General features: G+C 45.2%; 1 protein-coding gene across 1 annotated transcript in view; it reads left to right on the forward strand.

Moving 5' to 3' along the window:
* The window catches only part of CHAT (choline O-acetyltransferase), a 70,894-nt gene that overhangs the window by 42,587 nt on the left and 5,568 nt on the right, over positions 1-22,739 (forward strand). The window contains exons 8-13 of the mRNA XM_037143127.2: positions 7,723-7,892; positions 10,238-10,338; positions 11,208-11,336; positions 13,900-14,022; positions 17,144-17,285; positions 17,436-17,498. Of these exons, the coding sequence (XP_036999022.2) occupies positions 7,723-7,892; positions 10,238-10,338; positions 11,208-11,336; positions 13,900-14,022; positions 17,144-17,285; positions 17,436-17,498 (728 nt within the window). The remainder of the gene's footprint in view (positions 1-7,722; positions 7,893-10,237; positions 10,339-11,207; positions 11,337-13,899; positions 14,023-17,143; positions 17,286-17,435; positions 17,499-22,739) is intronic.

Below are 22,739 nucleotides of genomic sequence, written 5' to 3' on the forward strand. Positions count from 1 at the left end.
ATTTAAATAACTCTTTAAAGGCTCTATCTCTAAATATAGTTACATTGGGGGTTAGAGCTTCAAAATATAAATTTGAGGGTGGAGAGAGGGGACCTAATTCAGTCCATAACAGCCAGGAAACACTATCATGTGTTTGGTTCTGAGGTTCTTAGTCACTCTGATTCCTCTTTTCATCTTTCAGCATCTTATGTTTGTTTGAAATATAATGTCCAAAGTTTTTAGTGGAATAGAGAGTCCACTTGATCTTCCTAGAAGAAGTCCCTCCTCCTTGCACTTTTTAAAATATATTTTATTGATTATGCCATTACAGTTGTTCTATTCCTCTCCTTCATTCCCCTCCACCCTGCACACCCCTCCCCCACCATTCCCCCCTTTAGCTTATGACCACGTGTCTCAAGTTCTTTAGATTCTATATCTCCCATACTATTCTTGCCCTCCCCCTATCTATTTTCTACCTACCATCTATGCTACTTATTTTCTGTATCTTCTCCCTCCTTATCCTTCTCCCACTCCCCTGTTGCTAACCCTCCATGTGATCTTCATTTCTATGGTTCTGTTCCTGATCTAGCTATCCTCTTAGTTTGCCTATGTTTTAGGTGTTGTTGTTAATAACTGTGAGTTTGCTGTCCTTTCACTGTTCATCTTTTTAATCTTCTTTTTCTTAGGTAAGTCCCTTTAACATTTCATATAAGGGCTTGGTGATGATGAATTCCTTGAATTTGATCTTATCTGAGAAGTGCTTTATCTGGCCTTCCATTCTAAATGAAAGCTTTGCTGGGTAGAGCAATCTTGGATGTAGGTCTTTGGATTTTATGACTTGGAATACTTCTTTCCAGCCCCTTCTTTCCTGTAAGGTCTCTTTTGAGAAATCCACTGACAGTCTGATGGGAACTCCTTTGTAGGTGACTGTCCCCTTAGCTCTTGCTGCTTCTAGGATTCTCTCCTTCATTTGAATCTTGGCTAATGTAATGATAATGTGCCTTGGTGTGTTCCTTCTTGGGTCCAACTTCTTTGGGACTCTCTGAGCTTCCTGGATTTCCTGGAAGTCTATTTCCTTTGCCAGATTGGGGAAATTCTCCTTTATTATTTGTTCAAATAAGTTTTCCACTTGTGGCTGTTCCTTTCCCCCTTCTGGTACCCCTGTAATTCTGATGTTGGAGCATTTAAAGATGTCCTGGAGGTTCCTAAGCCTCTCCTCATTTTTTTGAATTCTTGTTTCTACATTCTTTTCTGTTTGGTCATTTTTTCCCTCTTTCTGGTCCACTCCTTTGATTTGAGTCCCAGTTTCCTTTCCATTACTATTGGTTTTCTGTGCATTTCCCTTCATTTCAATTAGTTTAGCCTTCATATGTTCCTCTAATTTGTGACTAAAATCAACCAGTTCTGTGAGGATCCTGATCACCAGTGTTTTGAACTGTGCATGTGAAAGTTTGGCTATTTCTTCATTGCTTAGATTTATCGGCTCTGGGGCCCTGAGTTGTTCTTGAGCCTTGTTTTGATCTGTTGGTGCCTGTTAGGTATGAGGGGCGGAGCCTTAGTTGTTCATCAGGGCGGGGCCACCCAGGTTGCTGGTTTGTGAGGCTGTAGGTGGGGGCAGGGTCAGAGAGGGACAATGGTGGTCCCCTCTGCCACTTCCTGCCACTGGGGCCTGCATGGTCTGTCTCACTGCTCACTCCTTCACCAGTTTATCTTCGTGCAAATGTGTGGCCATGGTCAGCCCTCAGTGGGTCCGCCCACTTCTCCACACCTGGGATCCGCTTATGGCTGCTGGCGTACCTGGGTTGCGTGCCCTGGTCAATCTGTGGATCTTTCCTGCCCGACCCTGCTCTGCTGCTGGCTCTGCCCCTCTTACTGGTTTGGCTGAAGGGTTCGTTGTTGTCAGACTTCCGTGAAGTTCAATTTTCTGTGGTTTTGGCTGTGTTTTTGTTGCTAAAACTTTGTTGTTTTTAAACTTGGTTGTGGGAGGAGGTATAGTGCTTCCACCTATGCCTCCATCTTGGTGGAAGTCCCTCCTTGCACTTTTTTAAAGAGGGCTTTGCAACTCAAGTCAAAGCTAAAACAGGTTTAACTGGGCAAGAGATGTATTTGTTAGAATTCTCATAACCTCTAGGGGTGGGGAGCATAAACATTACCCCATAAGCTACAGAATACAGAAGTATATGGGATGTACCAGGGCAGATTTCCCTCCTAAGAAAGATACGATTCATTCATCTGAGGAGGAAAGATGGTCAGATGGGATTGACAGTGGTTTAGAAGCTATAAGCTTCTGAGAGTGTGCTAGGTACCTCCATCTCCCCAGACCATATGAGGCTGACCTGAGCCAACCTCCCAGGTAATAGACCAGAGCAAACATCTCATAGAGGGCTGTATGTGTATATGTGTGTATAGCACCTGAGAGTTCTTCAACCCTGCAAAGGCAGAGGTGCCATGTTGATTTTCTCTTTGTTTGCCTTAGTCATGGTCTATAAGCTTTCCACATCTAACAGAAGCACCAGGGCCCTCAAAATCCTTGTGCCCTCTAGAATTTCTGCATCATCAAAGATGTCAACTCCCCAGGCATGAGTGACAGAGCAAGCTTCTCCTATTATTCAACTCTGACTTCTCACTATTAAGCAGGGGCTCCTTGAGGAAGATTGATTTACCACATTAACTGAGCCTCCATGTGCTCAATGAGGAGTTCACAAGACAAACAGCCTCTGCCATGTACCTCCAGCCCACTGCTCCATTTCCATTACATCTGGGCAAGAGTCATGGTGGAAGAGTTTGGCCGTAGTTTATTTTCTGCCTGACATGATAAACTTGTCAGCATTTGACTGATCAGCTCCTTGTATGCAGGAAGTTCATTTGTAAGGCCACCTGGCATCCCCACTGTCCTGCTCCCATTTTACTCTGTCTAATGACACAGGACCAGCTCCTGTTGGTTGGCACCAAGCTCCAGGGCCCTGCACAACCAGCATGCTGGCTAGTGATGGTTCAGCCTTCCCAGGAGTCCCTCTCTCCTGTTTGGAGGAGGATGCGGTGGTGATGCCTGGGAAGCTCTCCTTTCTTGCTGCCAGCCTCAAGTTGACCAGCTCCTGGGAAGGTTTGTGTCAAGCCTCTACTTTCCTTTCCAGAGGCTCTGCTAGGTCAGTTCTGTAGTCTTCTGGCTGGACTCCTAGGGGTGTTAGGGAGAGCTGAAGCCTTCCCACTCCACCTTGGCCTTAGAGCTTTTTCTGAGCAAACCTTGGTGTAACCAGATAACAAACATTGGTGTAGGCAGATAAGTGGGTTCTCAGACCTCACCCAGACATGGCCAGCAAGGTCATGGTGTGCATCCATGGAGCTTCTCATGGCCTCTTGTCTGATTTACAGTCTCATGCACTTCCCAAGCTCCTAGGCAACCTAGGCAACTCTTTCTTACCACATCAGTCTCTGTGTAGATCCTTCAGTGGTTCCCTGCTGTTGCTAGATGAAGTCCATATTCTCAATACTGCCATTCAGTCCTTGATGATCTTCTCCTAGTTTTGGCATTAGGTTTGGATCAAGTTCAGCTCCTTCCATTTATTGGTGACTTTAGGTAAAACATGTAGCTCTTCAGTTCCTCACCTGTTAATAGGGATGATAATAGTGTCTACTCAGTATTTATTTTGTATGAGTGCTTAGATTGATTCCTGGCACATAGTAGGTGCTCAAAAAGGTTAGCTAACATCACTGCTGTACTGTGTTTTTTCAGAGTCTCCTAAATCCTGTATGCCTTTACTCACAATCCTGGATGTCTACCTCCCAGCCCTCAGAGCCTTTTCTTTACTGTTATGTCCTTCCTGGCATGCTTCTCTCTTCCTCTCTGCCTATTTGAATCTGACGCAGGCCTAACTAAGGCCTCCCTATAATCTGAAGTTGTTAGCTAGCCTAGGAGCCCAAGGAAACTCCCAGAACAGCACATGGTACACAAGGCCAGGCACCATGGTCATGGCCAATAGGAACTGGAGCAGAAACGGGTAGAATTTGGAGCTTTGCAAATGCCTCCCATCTCTTCCTCATCCTTCACCCCTACCATGAAGCTCCAGATCCCTCAGAGTAGTGGTTTCCTGACCCTCCAGGAACCATAGGCCTTTTTTTTTGCAGGCCATCTGGGCTTCTCTGGGCTCCTCTGAGCTGTGCACACAGATGTCAACTTTACCTGTCCACGCACTCTCAAGTTCATTGCCAGACATGGAAATTGCCTGCTTGAGCTGGGGACCCAGACCCCACCCTCTGTAAGCTTACAGATATGGGAGAAGGTACCAGAACAGGACTGCTGGGGCTAGACCCTCAGTAACTTCTTGAAGCATGGGGGTCTGAGGATAGTGGCAGGTTCATGCGCTATACCATGGGCTGTGTGGTAGGAGACTGTTGATATAGAGGGAATTGGCCAGCTCTGACTCAGATGCTATGTGAGGCTGACCAGGTAGACAGAGCAGAGGTTCCTCATCTGCACTAAGCAGGCAGCTCCAAGTGTGAGGAGTCCTGGGGGTGGGGCAGGAACTCTTTCTGGATTTTTCCCACTAATCTTGGGCAAAGGACAAGCACTGTTAGAGGTTTAGGGAGCTTGGGGAGAGTCTATAAAAAGGTATTTGATAGGTAGAGTAGGAGAACAGCCCCCATCCTGGGGACAGCCTGAAATGGTGAGGAATGCACGCGCACAGATGTCCAGGGGGTGGCATGAGGCTTGTGTGAAGTCATTCTCAAGAGTCAGGGGAGTTGAACCATGAGGGGCAGCAAAGGCTATCCCTGGAGCCCAAGAGCTATATTTACAAGTTTGGATTCTACCTGGTGAACATGAGGAGCTGTTCTAGGTTGAAGGGATAACATGGTAATTGCATCACACTTAAGGAGTGGAAGGCAGGACCACTATGGCATCTCATTTATCTTTAGCTCCTCAGGGCAGGGCTCAGAGCTTTGGAGCTTCAGCAGATTGAAGCAGGAGAGCCCAAGAGGCCAAGTGCGAGGTGATGAGTCATCCTAGCTCTATGGGGATTAAGAGGCATCCTGAAAGAACAGTGCTTCCTGAACCCTCATTATTCCAGACAGGAAGGGAGCTTGGATAGCAGAGAATGGGTTAGCTTGCTGGACACCTTCTTTTCCAAAGTAGAAGACTTGCTGTGAGCAATGGCTCCTTCCTCCAGTATTTTCAAAAAGTGGGCGGAAGGGGATGGGTGGGAACTGGAAAATCCTTTCACATGAAGATATGTGGAAACTTCTCATGAACCTGGAGGAATCATCTGGGCAGAATAGGGAACAGCACAGGTAGCCTTAGCATCTGTGTGCCCAGCAAGTGTTGAGAAGACCCAGGAGAGAGTCTTAGGGATTGTTTAACTCAAGGCTGACAACACCAGCAAGGGGAACTTGCCACATGCTTGAGTGGGGTAGCAGCCCAGAGAGGCTAGGTCAAGGCCAAGAGTAGGGAGGAACAGACAATACTCACCTCTGACCACTTCAGGCCCCTGCTGGACAGAAGAAAGGACAGGCACACTCCTGGTGTGGTTACCCACTGTTATCATAGGCCATGTGTGGACTCAGCCTCCCACTGCCTGAAGAAGGTGCTGCTATGGGTAGCCCCACCCCACAGGCTAGACCCAGCTGGTGAATAAAGGCTGCTAGGGGACATCGAGCCTGAGAGTGGAAGCAAGTGAAAGCTGCACCTCCTCCCACACAAGCCCTGGACTTCAGGAAGACAGATTCCAGATGACTGTGAAAGTTAATGGGCTTAATTCTCAGCTTGAGGCTCTAGAAGCAGAGAAGCCTCCAGAGCCAGGGGCTCTGAAAAGGAGAGTCCTGACTAAGCAGTTACTGTGATTCCAGTAAGGAAGGGAAGAGGCAGGAGCTGAGAGGTACATGTGGCTGTATGTGTACCTGGGCTCAGAATAAAGGGGCACAGAGCTGGCAACAGGAAATAGAAGGGCCGGCACCCAAGATGAGTGCCACAAAAGTACCTGCCTTGATTCTGACACAAGAGGGAGAAAGAAGGGATTTGACTGTCATCTTGGAGGGATCTTCTGCCTCCCATATTCAACAAAGAGGATAGCCTTCTGGACAAGGACCTTGAATTTAAATACCCAAAGAAATCAAGGTGCTGAATAAATGAGAGAGGACTGTGGCAAACCAAGGTATAGCCTCTAAGCTCCAGCTAATTCCTGCAGTCTATGAATGTGAATCCAACATCAATAGACAGTATAAGTTAGAATTGGTTATGGCCACATCTGACAGAAAACCTGAAATAATGCTTTTTGAAAAACACAGGTTTTTGTCTCTTTCATGTATATTGGAAGTGAACCAGAGTTGATACAGGGTGGCTAGTGTTCTTCCATCTCACTACAAGGGTGTGGCCCTCATCCTCATGGTCCCAAATGGAGGCTAGAGCTTCAGTTATTACACCCGTATTTCAGGTAGCAGGATAGGCAAAGGGTGAAAACAGAGCAAAGACCACATGCTAGCTGTCTTTAAGGAAGTTTCTTGGAAGTTGTCATATAGTGCTTCTAGATCTTGTTGGTAGAATTTAGACACATGGTTACTCACAGTTGTAAGGGAGGCTGGGCAATGTATCCTTATTTCTGGTTGTCCCTGTGCCAAGCTAAAAGCCAAGTGTTTTGTGGCTAAAGAGAATGAATATTATGATATGCAACTAGCAATCTCTGACACATGATACCCTCTGCCACCAAACACCACATGCCCCACCTTCCCATGCATATAATATTCTGAGACTTGGGATGGTAACTCTCATCCTGTTACATCATCCAGCCCAGAAGTCTGGATCTCTGGGCGATGTGCAGCCTACCCATCAGGTCCTGATGCCACACCCCATATGGGATGGTGGAAGAGGAACACAATCACCACTGTAAAGACTCCTGATTTAGAGAAGGAACATGTAGCAAGCAGCACCAGCCATGATCCCACTGGCCAGGCTTTGTAAACCCTTCTGTGCTTGGTTGAGGAAGCTACCAGAAACCCATTTGCTAGCCTTGCTCTATTCCAGGAGTAACACCTTGTCTAATGTCCCTGTAGAGGATTTAAGCTCCCTTGACAACTTATCTCCTGCACAACTCAGTGGCTTTTAAACTATTTGTCCTGATGAGTTCCATGGGCCTGAAACGGCCCCAAGTGGTTCATGTGGTTATAGATTTAGGGTAGCCTGGCCCTTCCATCTGCCCCCGCATCAACGTAACAGCTGGGGTGGCAGGACACAAGGAGAGCAACACCCTTTCTTACTAAAGATTTACTTTCTTACTAAAGATTTTCATGTAAAAGTGACTAACTTTAAAATTCTGGAACTAATGTTTGAAAATCATAGGACAAATAAACACGACTATGTTGCAGATGCAGCTTCCTGGTGCCACATTACTGGTACTGTTGAATAGAGAAGTGGCACTCCTTTCTTGGCGTAGAGTTTAATGTTCATGGAGAAGGCCCTACACCAGCTCCTCTCATCCTAGCAGGCAGGCCAAGTGACCACACAGCTGGAGACAGAACTCAGGACTGGTCACAGCTGGAGGGACTCTGAGGCTGAGCTGGGCCCTGAAGTTAGTACAGAAGCCCAAGACAGTCTGGCTGACTTTCTACACCATGGACTGGGGATAGAGAAAGGGTCAGGACTGGATACAGATCTGGGAGTCCATGTATGTCTGCCTGTGGTATGTGAGGCTTTGCAGAGGGAACCCCAGGCCCCAGGTAGGACAGGCAGTAAGGCCTTGCTTGCCCACCCTGCAGACTCCACCAATCGGGACTCTTTGGACATGATCGAGCGCTGCATCTGTGTGGTGTGTCTGGATGCCCCAGGGGGCTTGGAGCTCAACGACACCAACAGGGCACTCCAGCTCCTTCATGGTGGAGGCTGCAGCAAGAATGGGGCAAATCGTTGGTATGACAAATCCCTGCAGGTAAGCCTCCCCTGCAGTATGGCCAGTGGCCCAAGCCAACTCTGCTCACAGCTGGCAGACTCAATTACTGGCCTCTGCTGCCCAGGATGCTGCATGTGGGGCCAAGAAAGTTAAAGGGGTTGGAGATGTATAATTGGTGTCATCTGATGGACTGGCCAGGAGATAAGGCCTTGGATAAGGAGCAAGTGGCCAAACCTCACTCAAACTCCCTAATTTTCCTACAACCTGAGGAAAGGTTGAGGGCCCTCTGGGTCAGATCTTGGGCTCACTCCCCATCTTCCATCAAACACTGTAAGATGGGGGCATGCCAGGGGCTCCTCCCACTGAACAAATCTTCAACACGTTCAGCAATAATCACATCTGATTCCTAGGAATGTCAGCTTTTCTAAATTTCTGTCACCCTGGCCTGGCCATTTTGACACCTTCCTCCTTCCTTGAGAAGTGTGGAATCCCAGTGTCTACACAGAAAAAAGTCATAAAATGAAATAAAGCAATTTGGGTTTGGGTTTTTTTGTTTTGTTTTGTTTTTTCATTTATATGACATTAACTCAGAAACAAGACAGTCACTTTGGCCTGGAGGAAAACACTCATGCATATGGGGATAAGGTTGAGGTTGGGCCATTCATTTTTGTTCTTACATTCTTTTTTCCCCAGCATGCCAATCCTGAATCTAATCTTGTTTATTTTTAAAGCCACCACACTTTCACAACAACCTTATTAAATAGTGGCCAATGGTATCTATGCTTTTGGTTATCGTTGCTCACATGTAATGAGCATTTCTAGGCTTATTTTTCTGTTTTATTGGTGTGCATATTGATTCTGTTCTTTCTGATGAGTCCTGTTGCTGCTGTGCTGGATGTTTCAGCCTTCACCAGCAGTGCTAATGGCTTGTAACCTTTCATGGAGCAGCTGTGGGAGGGAAATGATATAATGGATGTACAGGAACTGAAACATAGCAAGGCTTAGTAGCAATTTTTAAAAGGCACTGTTTGCCTCTTTTTCTTTTAGTGACAGGGACAGAAAAGGACTAACATGTGATTGGGCACAGTCCTCCCCTCTGTGCCTCATGTGGGTAGCTGTACCCACCTCTGGGTTCTTTTGGAAGGTAGGACACATTATCAGGTGAGTTGGAGAAGCCCAACTGGCTTCATGAACAGGAATTGAAAGGACTGAGAGAGAAAAGAGCCTGCAGAGCTGTGTTTTGAAAGAAACTGTATGGGAAGTTTGAAGAATGGGAGCAAAGATTTGGGCAGAGGACAACTATGTGAGAGATTGGGGGAGACCTGGTGAAAGCTTCAGTGTGTGCTGTACAGACTCCAATAGCTTGCTTGTTTGCTTGTTGATTATGAATGTTAGGCAAATACCTCCTGAGTGCGCTGCTGCACTGGACAAGCTACAAGGCAGCCCTACTTTATTTGAATTATGCTTGAAGAATCAAACCTCATTCTTATTTTCTCCCAGTACTTTTCAGCACTGAGTATGTTCCTTTTCCATGTCAGCTAAATACAACCTTTGTAAGGTCATAAAAAGACCATAAGTAATCTTTAAAGTTCCCATGGTCCTTTCATATATCTTCTCTCCAATCCTCATATCAACCTTGTGAACTAGCCTTATTGGGTCCAAGTTAGATAAGAGCAGACTGAAGTCAGAGAGATGAAGTGTCTTGTTGAAGTTCTCCCAGCTGTCTGGCCACAACAACAGAACTGAAATCTGGATCCCAGACACAAAAGAGCCCAGGCAGCAGATGATGGGGCACCCTCAGCACAATTTTCCTCACTCCCATCAAGGGAAGTTTTATTTCTCCCTAGGAATCTGTTCACCATTCAAATAGGATTGTTATCTTTCATTCAGTCATCCAATAAAATTACTGAGCACCTACTGCAGGGTGGACACTGGTCTAGAGGCTGGGAATAAAGTCAATGTTGCCCAAACCACAGGGGCCATCAGGCACATCATGACACAGTGTAGTAGGGGGGTGATCCTGTCACTCACTGTAAAGGAGAAACAGGGCTAAATGAAGCTGAAGGAGTTTACCCATGACCTGCGGAGAGTAAGTACAGCCTTTCAGGAATCCCTGGGATACTTCAGCCAGTGAACTTCATGCTGCACCTTCACTGCCTGGAGTTTTTCTAGGAATGGGGTTTCACTGTTTGGTGCTGTTTGAGACTCCTATATTCTCAGGCCCTGGCAACTGCATGCATGTTCTTTTCAGAAAATAATGTGCTTTGGTGTCCTTAAGGAGGGATCCCCTTGAGAGGCCAGGGGCACCTGACCTGGAGCCAAGGGGCAGGTTTGAAATGCTAACTCTACCATAGGTCTGCTCACCTCTCTCTTCCTTATTGCAGTTTGTGGTGGGCCAGGATGGCACCTGTGGTGTGGTGTGTGAGCACTCCCCATTCGATGGCATTGTCCTGGTACAGTGTGTGGAACATCTGCTCAAGCACATGTGAGTCTGGAGCACAGGACCCCTCCAGAGCAGCCATGGTGTCAAAACTGGACTGCCTAGCTAGGCCAAGAAAAACTGCAGTGGCCACATGGGGACTGCATTAGCCTAGAAAGTGTCTTAGTCAAAAATGAGTTTGCAAACTAGCTAGAATGAAACATTGTACATTTTATCAGCCATGGATAGAAGGGGCCATGCAGGCAGTTAAGGAGAAGCTTGGCGAAGAATTTCTAGCTAAGAAGGAGCATCTGCTTTGACCAGGGGAGCACCAGTCAATCCCTATTGTTTGTCCTGAGTCCAGGATGGTCTGACTGATGACCCAGCACAGACAGAAGGTTTCTGAGCGCGCAGCTCTCTCCATCTTCTCCCTAGCTTCTCCCTAGGGTCTCTCTCCCTAGCTTCTGAGCTGGTTGACTAAGGGCTTCTCCGACTTTTAACACACTGGGTTCCTTCCTCCATTTACTACTTCCTTCATTCTCTTTTTTTAGAATCTTCTCCATGATTCTAAGTTCTAAACCTCTTCCATGGGTTAGGATCTCTGAAAACCCAAGCCAACACTCGCAAACAAAATGACATAATTTGCTTCAATTTATTTCCAAATGTTTTATAATTGTCATGGTGCAATGTAGTAGAACAGGAAAATGCAAAAAAAAAGGCTTTGCAGCCTTGTAGAACTGGATGGAATCCTCACTTTGCCACTTGCTAATCTGGGTGGGCTCTCTGAGCTTCACTCTGTTCATTGGTGCAGTGCTCTGGGGGCAGCTCATACCAATGAACCCCCAACAACTGATATGACTGCAGAGGGCAAAGAAACATGCTGCCTGCAGGCCTCAGCTCACAGGGCTGAGGAGGTCATCTCTCTGTGCCTGTAGGATGAAGAATAGCAAGAAGCTGGTTCGAGCTGACTCCGTCACTGAGCTGCCAGCCCCTAGGAGGCTGAGGTGGAAATGCTCCCCAGTAATTCAAGGTTTCTTAGCTTCTTCAGCAGAAAGACTTCAACGGTGAGGAAAAGCACAACTCTCCTTTGGGGTGATGCCCTGGGGGTAACCTGTGTCCTTCTTCCCACCCTGGCTGCTGAGATTCTCTGAAAGGTTCCAGAGACCCCAGTTCCTCCAGTCCCCATGACTTCATGGAAATGTAGTCAAACTAAAGGGGAGTTATAACTCTAGGGGACATAACCTTGCTGAAGGATCCATCATTTCCATAAAATGTAAACATGGAGCTATTTTTTTTCAAGGGTTTCACCTGACTGAGCACAGTCAAGAAGGGGAAATCATCCTGTTTGGGGGAATAATAAACAACTGGTTTGAATAGGTCATTTGAATCCAAGCTATTTCAATTTGCTTGAATTTTCACTGCATCTTGACAAGGAAGGTTTTATTCCCAAGGGCAGTTAAGGCCCTAACAGAGTGGCAAGGACCCTTAACAGAACCCAGGCGGGGAGGTGCAGGGATGAGTATGGGCCCCTCTTAAGGAGCACAGAATTGGCAGTGGCAAGGGGAGCCACAGGCTGTCAGCCACAGGCTGACAACTGAGTCTGGAACTCGGTTGTTCATTCTCTCATTCAGGAAGTGAGCATGAATGCATTCATTCATTCATTCATCCAATGTGTGCAGAGCTCTGTGGCAGGTTTGTGCCAGGTCTGTGGTAAGGCACTAAAAACAAAGAAATGAATGTGCCATGAGGCACATTCAAATGAATGTGCATGAGACCTGCTCTCCAGACTTTAGTGGAGGAAGTGGATCCCCAGAGCAAAAATGTGTGATACATTAAGTGTCAAAGTCAGACAAAGGCATACAGACATGAACCCACAGAGGACACAAGAGCTGAATTCTGCCAGGACATTGAGGGAGGGCTTTGCAAAGATGGGCCTCGAAAGAGGGAGAGGAATTTGTGTTGCAGACAGCTGGGGGAGAGGGGTTCATAAAAGATCCAGACTACTTTGGAGACCAGCAACTGAGAGAGTGGTCAAAGCTGGAGACACTAAAGGGAAGCTGGGGCCACACTGTGAAGAGCTTTATGCTCCTTATGTCATAGGGCCTGGAAGCTGTGAGGAGCCCTGGCAGATTTTGTACAGAAGGTTCCAGAGAGCCAGGGAGGAGACTGTGGGAATAGGGTCGGTGAGCTGGATATAGTGTGGCTGGGCTTGAGGCCAAGGGCAGGGAGGACAAGTCCCCTGCAAGCTGCTGTGGAGACTGGCTTTTGTGGAAAAGTGGCCTTAGGTGATCATTGATAAGAGGGTGTCCATATCTCAACCATATGAAGCTGTTTGGGGATAAGCAGGCCACTAGGAGGGTGAATTCATTGCTGAGCCCTGGGAAGGAGGAATCTGCACACTTTTAGGGGTTTGAGCAGGTTCCACTTGATCCCAAGGCCCCCAGCTCCTCTTTCTGGAGGATGGGGAAGTAGGAGGAAAGGGTGGGGTCTGAGTGTGCAGAGCTTGAGCAAAAGGTTTCCAGGGGGCTGTGGTGACTCTGTGCTCAGCCTGTGTGAAGGCAGTGAGTCAACAGGCCAGAATGAGGGTTGAGTTCCCATTGGAACTGGTTCTCTGAATTCTGCTGAGTCCCCAGAACCTGGCATGGCCCCACAAGAGCTGAAGTCCTGTGAGGCAGGAGAAATAATTCAAGGAGGGGCAGGCAGGGAGTGTCAAGTCCTAAGGGAGTGAGTGTGTGAGTGGGGGCCCAGGTTGCTCCCCCAAGACTCTGATTTTACATATGGTTGGTGGATGGATGATGTGAACCTTGCTGGACATTGTTCCAGGGGGCAGTCATCCCAGATCCCAAGCTGATTTTGAAGGAGGAGACTAGTCATCATTGGGGTGCTCAATGGTCTCAGTGTAGACTCAGGGAATCTTCCTACTATTCTTACAATGGCTCCTGGGCAGCAAAGACCTGAGCATGTCATGGCAGCCACAATAGCAGTGTCTGAGTAAAATGGACTTTTAATTACTGACAAGCAGCCTTCACTGTGGTGCTAAGTAGCCAGGCCCCACACCTTTCTTTCCAAAGCACAGGGATGAGTCTCACTGAGGAGACACTACTTTCAGCTATCCAAGAAATTGGCTTTTCCCTGGGCACAGAGGGTTTGTGGATCTGGCAGGATGGCCAGGATGCCCTCCCCACCCCACCCCCAAAAAACCCACAAAGATGCTTGACACACCTTCCCAAACAGGTCAAATGAGTGACCTCTCTCAGGTTCACTTCTGTGAGCAGTGGGATTTTATGATTGTGTTTGTTAGCAGTGTTTTCCCTGCCCATGTAAATGTCTGTTTTTCCCCCATGTTCCTCCCTGCAGCCAAGCCCACCTTCCTCCAGCCTCAGAGCTGGGCCACCAGCCTGCTCAGCCACACCTCATCTTCAACTCAGAGTAACTTGGTCCAGTACACCCTCTGCCACTTCCATATGTCAAGGACTGTCTCTGACATACTGATCCATTCCTGGAGGGCAGGAACTATCCTGAACTTCTGGGATGGTAGGACATAGACAAGGCTCAAGAAATGTGCTAGATTCTGTGTTCTGTGCATTCTATTTTGCATGAAATAAAAGCATCTCCCCCCCCCCACAGAATAGTAAAGAATCTCGACTTTATTGTTTACAAGTTTGACAACTATGGGAAGACATTCATTAAGAAGCAGAAATGCAGCCCTGATGCCTTTATTCAGGTGGCCCTCCAACTGGCCTTCTACAGGTGAGCAAAACCTGCCCAGAAGGGCTAACTGACAAGCTGCTCTAAACTCTAAAGTCTAGAAGTACCCTGGAGGGAGAAAGACTTTCTATGGGATTAGAGGATGGGAGAATAACCAGGGCAGAATGCTTGGTAGGAGGTGCCACCTAACTGGGTTGCAAAATATGAAACCTTCTCAGAAGAGAAAAGGAAGGATGTCATAGTCAGTCACTTGCCTGAGTGATGCCCTAGGGCTGCAGAGCACAAAGAGCAGGAGCAAAGCTAACCAAGGCCAGGGAGGTGATGGGGACATAAGATTGAGAAGATGTTCCTCCTCCAGATCCCATCCAATCCACCTGGGCCTCTGGAGTTGTGATTGAGGCCATTAGTCTGGCCTCAATAATGAAATAGGACTAGCATCCTTCAGTGGATCAAATCAAAGATTTTAGATTCCCCCTTCATTTGTCCCTATCTTTCACCTCCCACCATGTCAGTTATTTTCCCTGTCTCTACCCTTCAATTTCTTTTTTTAAGAAGATTTACAATTTATTTATTTATTTATTTTTAGAGGGGAAAAGAAGGAGAGAAGGAGAGAAATATCAATGTATGGTTGCCTTTCATGCGTCCCTTGCTGGGAATTGGACTGTAACCCAAGCATGACCCCTGACTGGGAATCGAACTGTGACACTCTGGTTCGCAGGCTCAAGCTCAATCCACTGAGCTACACCAGCCAGTGATCCTTCATTTCCTTTTCTACCTCTATCACCATTGGCCTCTCCCAAGCCCCTGCCATCTCATGCTCAGTCAACTGCAACATGCTTCCCAGGGATCTCTGCCCCCAATCTTACTCACTATAACCTATCTTCATAAAACATAAACTTGGAAATATGAAAATCAGATTCTATCATTTACTTCCTTGAACCTTTCCAATGGCTTCCCACCATGTTTAGAACAAAGTCCAGACTTAGAAAGGCTCCCTGGCCTCATCTGGGGTCCTCCCCAAATCTCTTTGCCACCTTTAGACTGTTGCTCTGACTGTGCCTCTGCCTATTCACCTGTCACCACCACTTTTCACCTGCCTGCTCCTTCCCACTATTCAGGTGTCAGCCCTCAGAGAACCTTGACACCCAGCTCTCTATCATACACATCTAGCATGTGCTCTCTTTTTCTTTCATGGCAATTGTTTTCCATGGTAACTACCTTGTTCATTAATTTGTCAACTTTGTTTTCTAGACTGTCTCTCCCAAACATGACATTCTGGGTACCTTGCATGCCTGGCACAGAGCAGGCATCAGGTACTGAGTCAAACATGAGAAGACACCAAAAGAGTGTTAGCTAGGGTTGGTATAGTCAGGTCTGTGATTTAGAAAAACCTCTATAGTTGTAGGAAGTAATGGTTGAAGGTAGAGTAGGGCACCTGACTCAACTTTTATAGAACCCTAAAACTAACATACAAAGCAGATCTTCCTCAAGATAGGACTGGCTTCAGTTGGGTCCAGAATTTCAGAAGCAACTGGTCATAAACTGGCATGGCTGGCAAATGGCAGTTGTCTCACCAGATCTGCTTTCGGTTTGCAAAACTGGGGGAAACAAGAAGTGATCTTGTCTAAAGCTGGAGCAAGGAAGTCTCACTAATAAGCAGGCAGCACCCCTGTGGACACGGTATCCTAATCCTAGTGTCCCATGTGGGGCTGTAACTCACAGCAAAGGGAGCAGCCACTCTGAGCATCTATCTTCTTACAAGTCATTGGTAAAGTCTGATGTCACCCTGCATCACTGGGACACAGAGACCTTGCCAGCATACAACCGTGGCAGGACCTGGTGTCTGGAACTGCAGTCATTGTCATTCTGATACTCAGATATCAATGGGCTAAAATGGGCCGTGAGGTCAGGTCCCTGCTGGAGCTATGACTGGGGACTCTACTCAATGAGCACTTCAGAGCTTCTGATCCAAAACCAAAAGTAACCTACACAGAGCACCCACTCCTCACATGATCTTTGCTGTCACCAGAGATGGCCAGAGATGGTTGTAGCCAGACAATCCCGGACTTCATTGAAAAGCAAAAACACGATTTGCTTCCCATGGAGAACATTCTTCACAGTCTAAGCTTTAATAAATTTTTAAAAATCTACATCTAGATTCAGCAAAACACTGGAAGCTGCCTCAGTTGGGGTTGATCAGTTGCCAGCCAGTGATGGCAACTATTTTCGTGCTTGGCAGAGCATTTGCCTCCAGGGGCCACAGAGATATGGAAAATGAGCTCCCTGCCCATGCCCTGGGAAAATGAGATATAAGTGTAATAGAAGTTTATTCACTTGGTCACCAAGCAATACAGAACCAGGCTGAATCAGACTTGACCTCCACCCTCCTGGAGCTAACCCAGTGTGGCACAGACATGTCCTGAGGAGGCCATGACTTACTGTGTAATTTTGGATTGTCACTACTATTCTCTGACTTCTGTGTCTTTCCTTTCTTTTAACCCCAACATCAAGGACTTTACTGACCAGTAAACAAAGGTGTGCACCAGCCAGGTACACAAGCCTAGGGGTACTCATTTGATTCACGTGCTTAAGGAGGAGACAGTGGCAGGGGCAGTGGCTGTTACTGTTCCCATCATAGGCTTAAGGAGGAGAGGCATAGCCATAGTGCCCATGGGTCTGTAGGAAGCCCAGCCACCCCTATACATTGCAACAGTTTACTCCAGTGACCACTGAGGCCCTTCCCTTCCTCCATCTATAGTTCATGCTTTACTTGTTCTAAATAAAACAGGATTCTCTCAAGGGTGTAAATGATTAATTGCACAATTATCCTATTCTGTGCCATTAATCAAACATTCATCAGGTCTTGTAGAAAATGCTAGGTTTCCCACCAGATTGGGATTCTTTTTAAAGCAACCAGTCACTTCTTTATTTTATATCTTTGCAGTATCACCAGTGTATGGAAAGATACATAGCTCTTCATATTAGACTCACTGACATTCATCTTTGGGAAACTGCCTCTAAAATTCTATTAAGGTTAAAATGACATACCATGCCAAGTAAAGTCAGGACTATAAAAATAAACCCAGCTGGACTATCATTCTCTCAGCATTTCAAGATACCCCAGAATGCATCACTATTTACTATTCATCCCTCATTGATGCAGGCTCCATCTCAGACTTACACCCACCTATGAGAGTGCATCCATTCGCCGGTTCCAGGAGGGACGGGTGGACAACATTCGATCAGCCACTCCAGAGGCACTGAGCTTTGTGAAAGCCATCACTGACCACAAGGCTGATCTCACAGTAAGTCTTACTCCATCTGAGAAGTTGCAAGGAGGCCCTGGTCTTGACTCTGTGACAGTTAGCTCCTTTGACCTGTTTGTCACTGAGCAGCCTCTTAAAAATCCATATGCTTAGTGTCTGCCATCTGAGACCTGTCCGGTCTGTTTTCAGGATTCGGAGAAGTTGCTGCTTCTGAAGGATGCTATCCGAGCCCAGACCGAGTACACAGTCATGGTAAGTGTTAAGGCACCTCCTTGCTTGAGCTCATACTGCGGGCTGGGCCAGAGGGGGGTCCACCAGAGCAGGGCCACCACCCAAGCTGGGTAAGAGCTGAGCAACTAACTGTGCAGCAACTTGGCAAGGCCTCCCTGCCTTTTAGAGTCTCCTTCTTCTTATTTGTAGAACCTAGATAACACACCTCTCCTACTTTTTACATGGATTTTACAAGAATACAATGAATAGTCTTTGAAACAACAACAATAATAATTGCACCAAATACATATAGCAATTTATACTTTATACTACAAGAGAAGTAAAATGTGAGGGATTGCACCTGGGCTTGCCAAATTGTAGTGCTTGTATACCTCACACTATCATAGATGAAGCAGTGTTTATTCCCACCAAGGGAATAAATACTCATTTTGCCATCTTATTCTTCATGTTTTTTTATACAGCTTGTAAGTAAAAAGTCTTTTCTGAAAATTAATAGTGACATCAAAATCATAAGGAAAATATTTCCCTAGTTTAGGAAAATAATTTACTTTCTAGCTCTGAAAGCCAACATGCAAACAGAGAATATTACTGGGGCCAGTGATCAATATATTAATTGCAAATCATCCTCATACAGCCTTTCAAAAGAAAAGTTCACCAGATTTTACTCTATGTAGTTGAAAACAAGTACAATGCATATTTGGGTTTTAGAACTAGTCAATGTAGACTTTCCCCTAATTCACTATGTTCTCTAATATAGGTCTCTAATTCTGAAGATTAAAGTGTTTGTTCTGTTTGGGGAAAATCAAGCTTACTCTAAAAAATGCTCTTAATGGGTAATTTTTGGTTTTCTGCTTTATGCCAGATAAAGTGCTGAGAATTAGGAAATAAACAATGTAGTCAATAAGCCCATCATTGGGAGTTTACTGTGCAGTTAGGAGAGGAAGCCCTTAAATGATAAATTCAACCCCACATGAAAGGAGCCCTCAGGAAGCAGCAGAGAGCATGGAGGAACTGCTCATTCTTCTGCTTGGGAAAGCTAAGATGACTGCATGGAGGACATGGTGCTTAATGAGACATGAAGGATGAGGAAGTACTTGTAACAGATGTAGAAGCAAAGGATGGCTCCAGAAGGCAACAGCATGTGCAAAGACAAAATCTTGAGAGACACTGGAGAAAAAGCAAGTAGTTCAGTATGTGCAAAGAACAGAGGAGTACCCTGGCTTGTGTGGCTCAGTGGATTGAGAGTAGGTCTGTGAACCAAAGGGTCACTGGTTTGATTCTTAGTCAGGGCACATGCCTGGGTTGTGGACCAGGTCCCCAGTAGAGGGTGTATGTTGATGTCTCTTTCCATCTCTTCCTCCCTCCCTTCTCCTCTGTCTAAAAAAATAAGTAAATAAATAAATAAATAAATAAATAAATAAATAGAACAGAGGAGCAAGAGAGGTCATGATTTTAGATTTTCCTGTCACAAAGCTACTCTGATGACCAGGTAGAAGGAGTGTTTGGAGCACGGAGTGGTCTGCCAAGAGGTAGCAACACTGATTATGTACAAGAACCTATATATATATATTTACAAAGAGCTGGTATAAGGACTGAAGAAGACCAGGGATGGAGGATGAAGAAGAAGCACAAACTCTTGATTAAATATGGTGACTTGAACACAAAGGTTAACTGTCACTCCTTCTAAAACCCTCACCAATATCAGCAAAGGGATTTCAAAAATTTTCTATCCTAACCTGAGGACATTTTTTATTGCTTTTAGAGAGAAAGGAAGGGAGAGAGAGAAATATTGGTGCAAGAGAGAAGCATCAGTTGGTTGCCTTCCATATGTGCCCAGACTTGGGATTGTACACACCTGGACAGGAATTTGCACACACCTGCAAACTTTAAATTATGAGACAACACTCCAACCAACTGAGACACACAAGCCAGGCCAGCAAAGGAATTTCTTAAGTCACAAATACACTAGGAAAAAGAGAATAGAAAAGGAGGTGCCAGCAAAGTTTCAGAGCTGAAAAGTAAAATAGGTGACAACTAATTTAGCAGATCTGAGGGAGCTGAAACCCAAGCAAATCATGAGGGAGGTTCAGAAAGCTAACAAGTCTTACACTGTAAGACCTCAGACACTGGAGGGTCCCACCACAAGTAGGGGTGCACCTTGCCAAGATGGACACATAAGTAGATACACTTTGCTGCCTCACACAACCAAAATAAGAACAACAACAAATTTAAAAACAAAAAACAACAAGAACTGCCAGAAAATCAAACTGTATGGAAGCCCAACAACCAAGGAGTTAAAAAAGAAATATTCATACAGACTGGTAGGAGGGGTAGAGATGGGCAGCAAGGTTGAAGAGGATGCTTGGCAAGGTGGCAGTTGGAGGACTATGTGGACAAAATGGTGGCTGGTGGTCTCACATTTGCATGCAGATAAACTGGGAGGAACAACTGGAGAGAAAGACAGACTGTGCAACCCAGAGTTCCAGCATGGGAAAAGAAAACCTCAAAACCTCTAGCTATAAAAACTTGTGGGGATTGCAGTAGTGGGAGAAACTTCCAGCCTCATAGCAGAGTTCATTGGAGAGACCCGTAGGGTCCTAAAATGTACACAAGCCCATCCACCTGGGAATCAGCACCAGAAGGGCCCAATTTGCTTCTAGACAGCAGAGAAAGTCACTAAAAGCCAGCGGAGAGCCAAGAAAGTGACGTTGTTCCCTTTCTGACATTTCCCACACATACAGTGCCACAATGCAGTGACGCGAACTGTCCTGCCCAGGTAAATACCTAAGACTCCACCCCTTACAATGTAACAGATGTGCCAAGACAAAGAGCTATGGCCCAAATGAAAGAATAGATCAAAACTCCAGAAAAACAACTAAGTGACAAAGAGATAGCCAACCTATCAGATGCAGACTTCAAAACACTAGTAATCAGGATGTTCACAGAGATGGTTGAGTATGGTCACAAAATAGAGAAAAAGGCAGAGGCTATGGAAAGTGAAATAAAGAAAAATATACAGGGAACCAACAGTGAAGGGAAGGAAACCAGAGCTCAAATCACCCATTTGGAGCAAAAGGAAGGAATAAACATTCATCCAGAACAAAATGAAGAAACAAGAATTCAAAAAGTGAGAAAAGGATGAGGAAACTCTGGGTCAACTATAAACGTTCCAACATCCGAATCATAGGGGTACTAGAAGGAGAAGAGGAAGAGCAAGAAATTGAAAACCTATTTGAAAATATAATGAAGGAGAACTTCCCTAACCTGGCAAAGGAAATAGACTTCCAGGAAGTCCAGGAAGCTCAGAGTCCCCAAGAAGTTGGAAGCAAGGAAGCACATACCAAGGCGCATCATAATCACATTACCCAAGATTAAAGATAAGGAGAGAATCTTAAAAGCAGCAAGAAAAAAAGAAGACAGTTACCTGCAAAGGAGTTCTCATTAGACTATCATCTGATTTCTCAGAAGAAACCTTGTCGGCAACAAGGGGCTGGAAAGAAGTATTTGAGGTCATGAAAGGCAAGGACCCCCATCCAAAATTACTCTACCCTGCAAATCTATCATTTAGAATGGAAGGGCTGATAAAGTGCTTCCCAGATAAGGTCAAGTTCAAGGAGTACATCATCTCCAAGCCCTTATTATATGAAATGTTAAAGGGACTGATCTAAGAAAAAGAAGATCAAAACTATGAACTGTAAAGTAACAACAAACAACTATCAACAACTGAATCTAAAAAAAACAAGCAAACAACTAGAGCAGGAACAATATCACAGAAATGGAGATCACATGGAGGGTTATAAAAGAGAGGGGGCTGGGGGCAGAATAGGGGAAAAGATACAGGGAATAAGAAGCATAAATGATAGGTACAAAATAGACAGGGAGAGGTACAGAAAACGGAGAAGCAAAAGAACTTATATGTACGACCCATGCACATGAGCTAAGGTGGGGAGAATGCTGGTGGGAGGCAGGGTGCAGGGTGGAGAGGGGAATAAAGGTGAGAAAAAATGGAACAACTGTAATAGCATAATCAATAAAATATACTTTTAAAAAAGTAGGAGTGCATGTAGTACTGAAGAAGATTGGTTGATGATTTATATAAGAAACAGACTTCCAGTTCCCCTTCACTACTCTACACAGCCAGGCTAGTACCCTCCTCTTCCCCAAGGGTAAATTAAAAGCATATCTTCTGGAGAAGTCAAAGAAGCACTCTAGATTTGGGGACACCAGGTACATCTGAGGGAGTGGATATTTTCCCCAAAAGAGAGGATTAATCAAAGTTGGCTTACCTAATAATAGACCCTCCAGCCACTCAGCTCCAGTTACACTACTAACGACCTTTATTACCACCTCTCCCCAAGCAGGAGATTAAAGGGTTTCTATGTGGTAAAACTGATATGGTCAAGAGAACAGAGCCACAAATACTGACAGTGGGAATCCCCAGTGAAAAACCTAGCTAGCTAACCTATACTTTCCTTCACAGGGAAGTCCACCAGTTGGCAAACATAATCTCACTCTTCTATTCATATTTCAGTGCTGTATTCTTAAGTATAAATAGATGGCCATAAATCATCAGACATTGAGGAGGGCTGCTAATGCAAAAGATTAAAACCAGTACAAACAAATAATTTTGTGTAATTTTAAAAATAACTTAAAGCCCAAATTGAATGAAAACAATGCAGGAAACAGAAGGACTCATTAAAACTATAAATGAAATCCTCTGAAAGATAAATGATGTTATTGCATTCATACTTAAAAATAAAATTTTATTTCTTTTTCAATAAATAAAAATAACTGGGGGAAAATATGGTGGAAATGTAATTGGACTTCTCAACAGCATCACTGAAAGGTGAAATATGGTGGAGCAATGCTTTCAAATTCTAAAGGATACATAATTTTTAAAACATATTCCATACCCAGCCAAATTTGAAGAAAGAATAAGGATATTTTCAGACAGATAAAATTTCAAAATTTTTACTTATTAGGCTCTGTTTCTTGTAAAGCTGTTCGAGGATGTAGACCACTAAAGTAAGAATAAAACAAAAAAGAAAAGTAAAAGTTACAGGATCCAAAAATAAGAGGATCAATACAAGAGGCAGAGAAAGAGGATGATAGTAAAGGGAGATTCCAAGTTGGCAGCTGTTCAGCAGTCCATAGAAGAGCAAGAATTGAGAGGAGAAATGAACCTGATAATTTTCAGATACATCTCAACTAAGAGAAGTTTTATACTGCTGGCTGAGCATTTAGGAATCAACTAGTTGTAGA

This window comes from Artibeus jamaicensis, unplaced genomic scaffold, assembly GCF_021234435.1.
Source record: "Artibeus jamaicensis isolate MK-2021 breed Jamaican fruit bat unplaced genomic scaffold, CSHL_Jam_final contig_468, whole genome shotgun sequence".
NCBI lineage: Eukaryota > Metazoa > Chordata > Mammalia > Chiroptera > Phyllostomidae > Artibeus > Artibeus jamaicensis.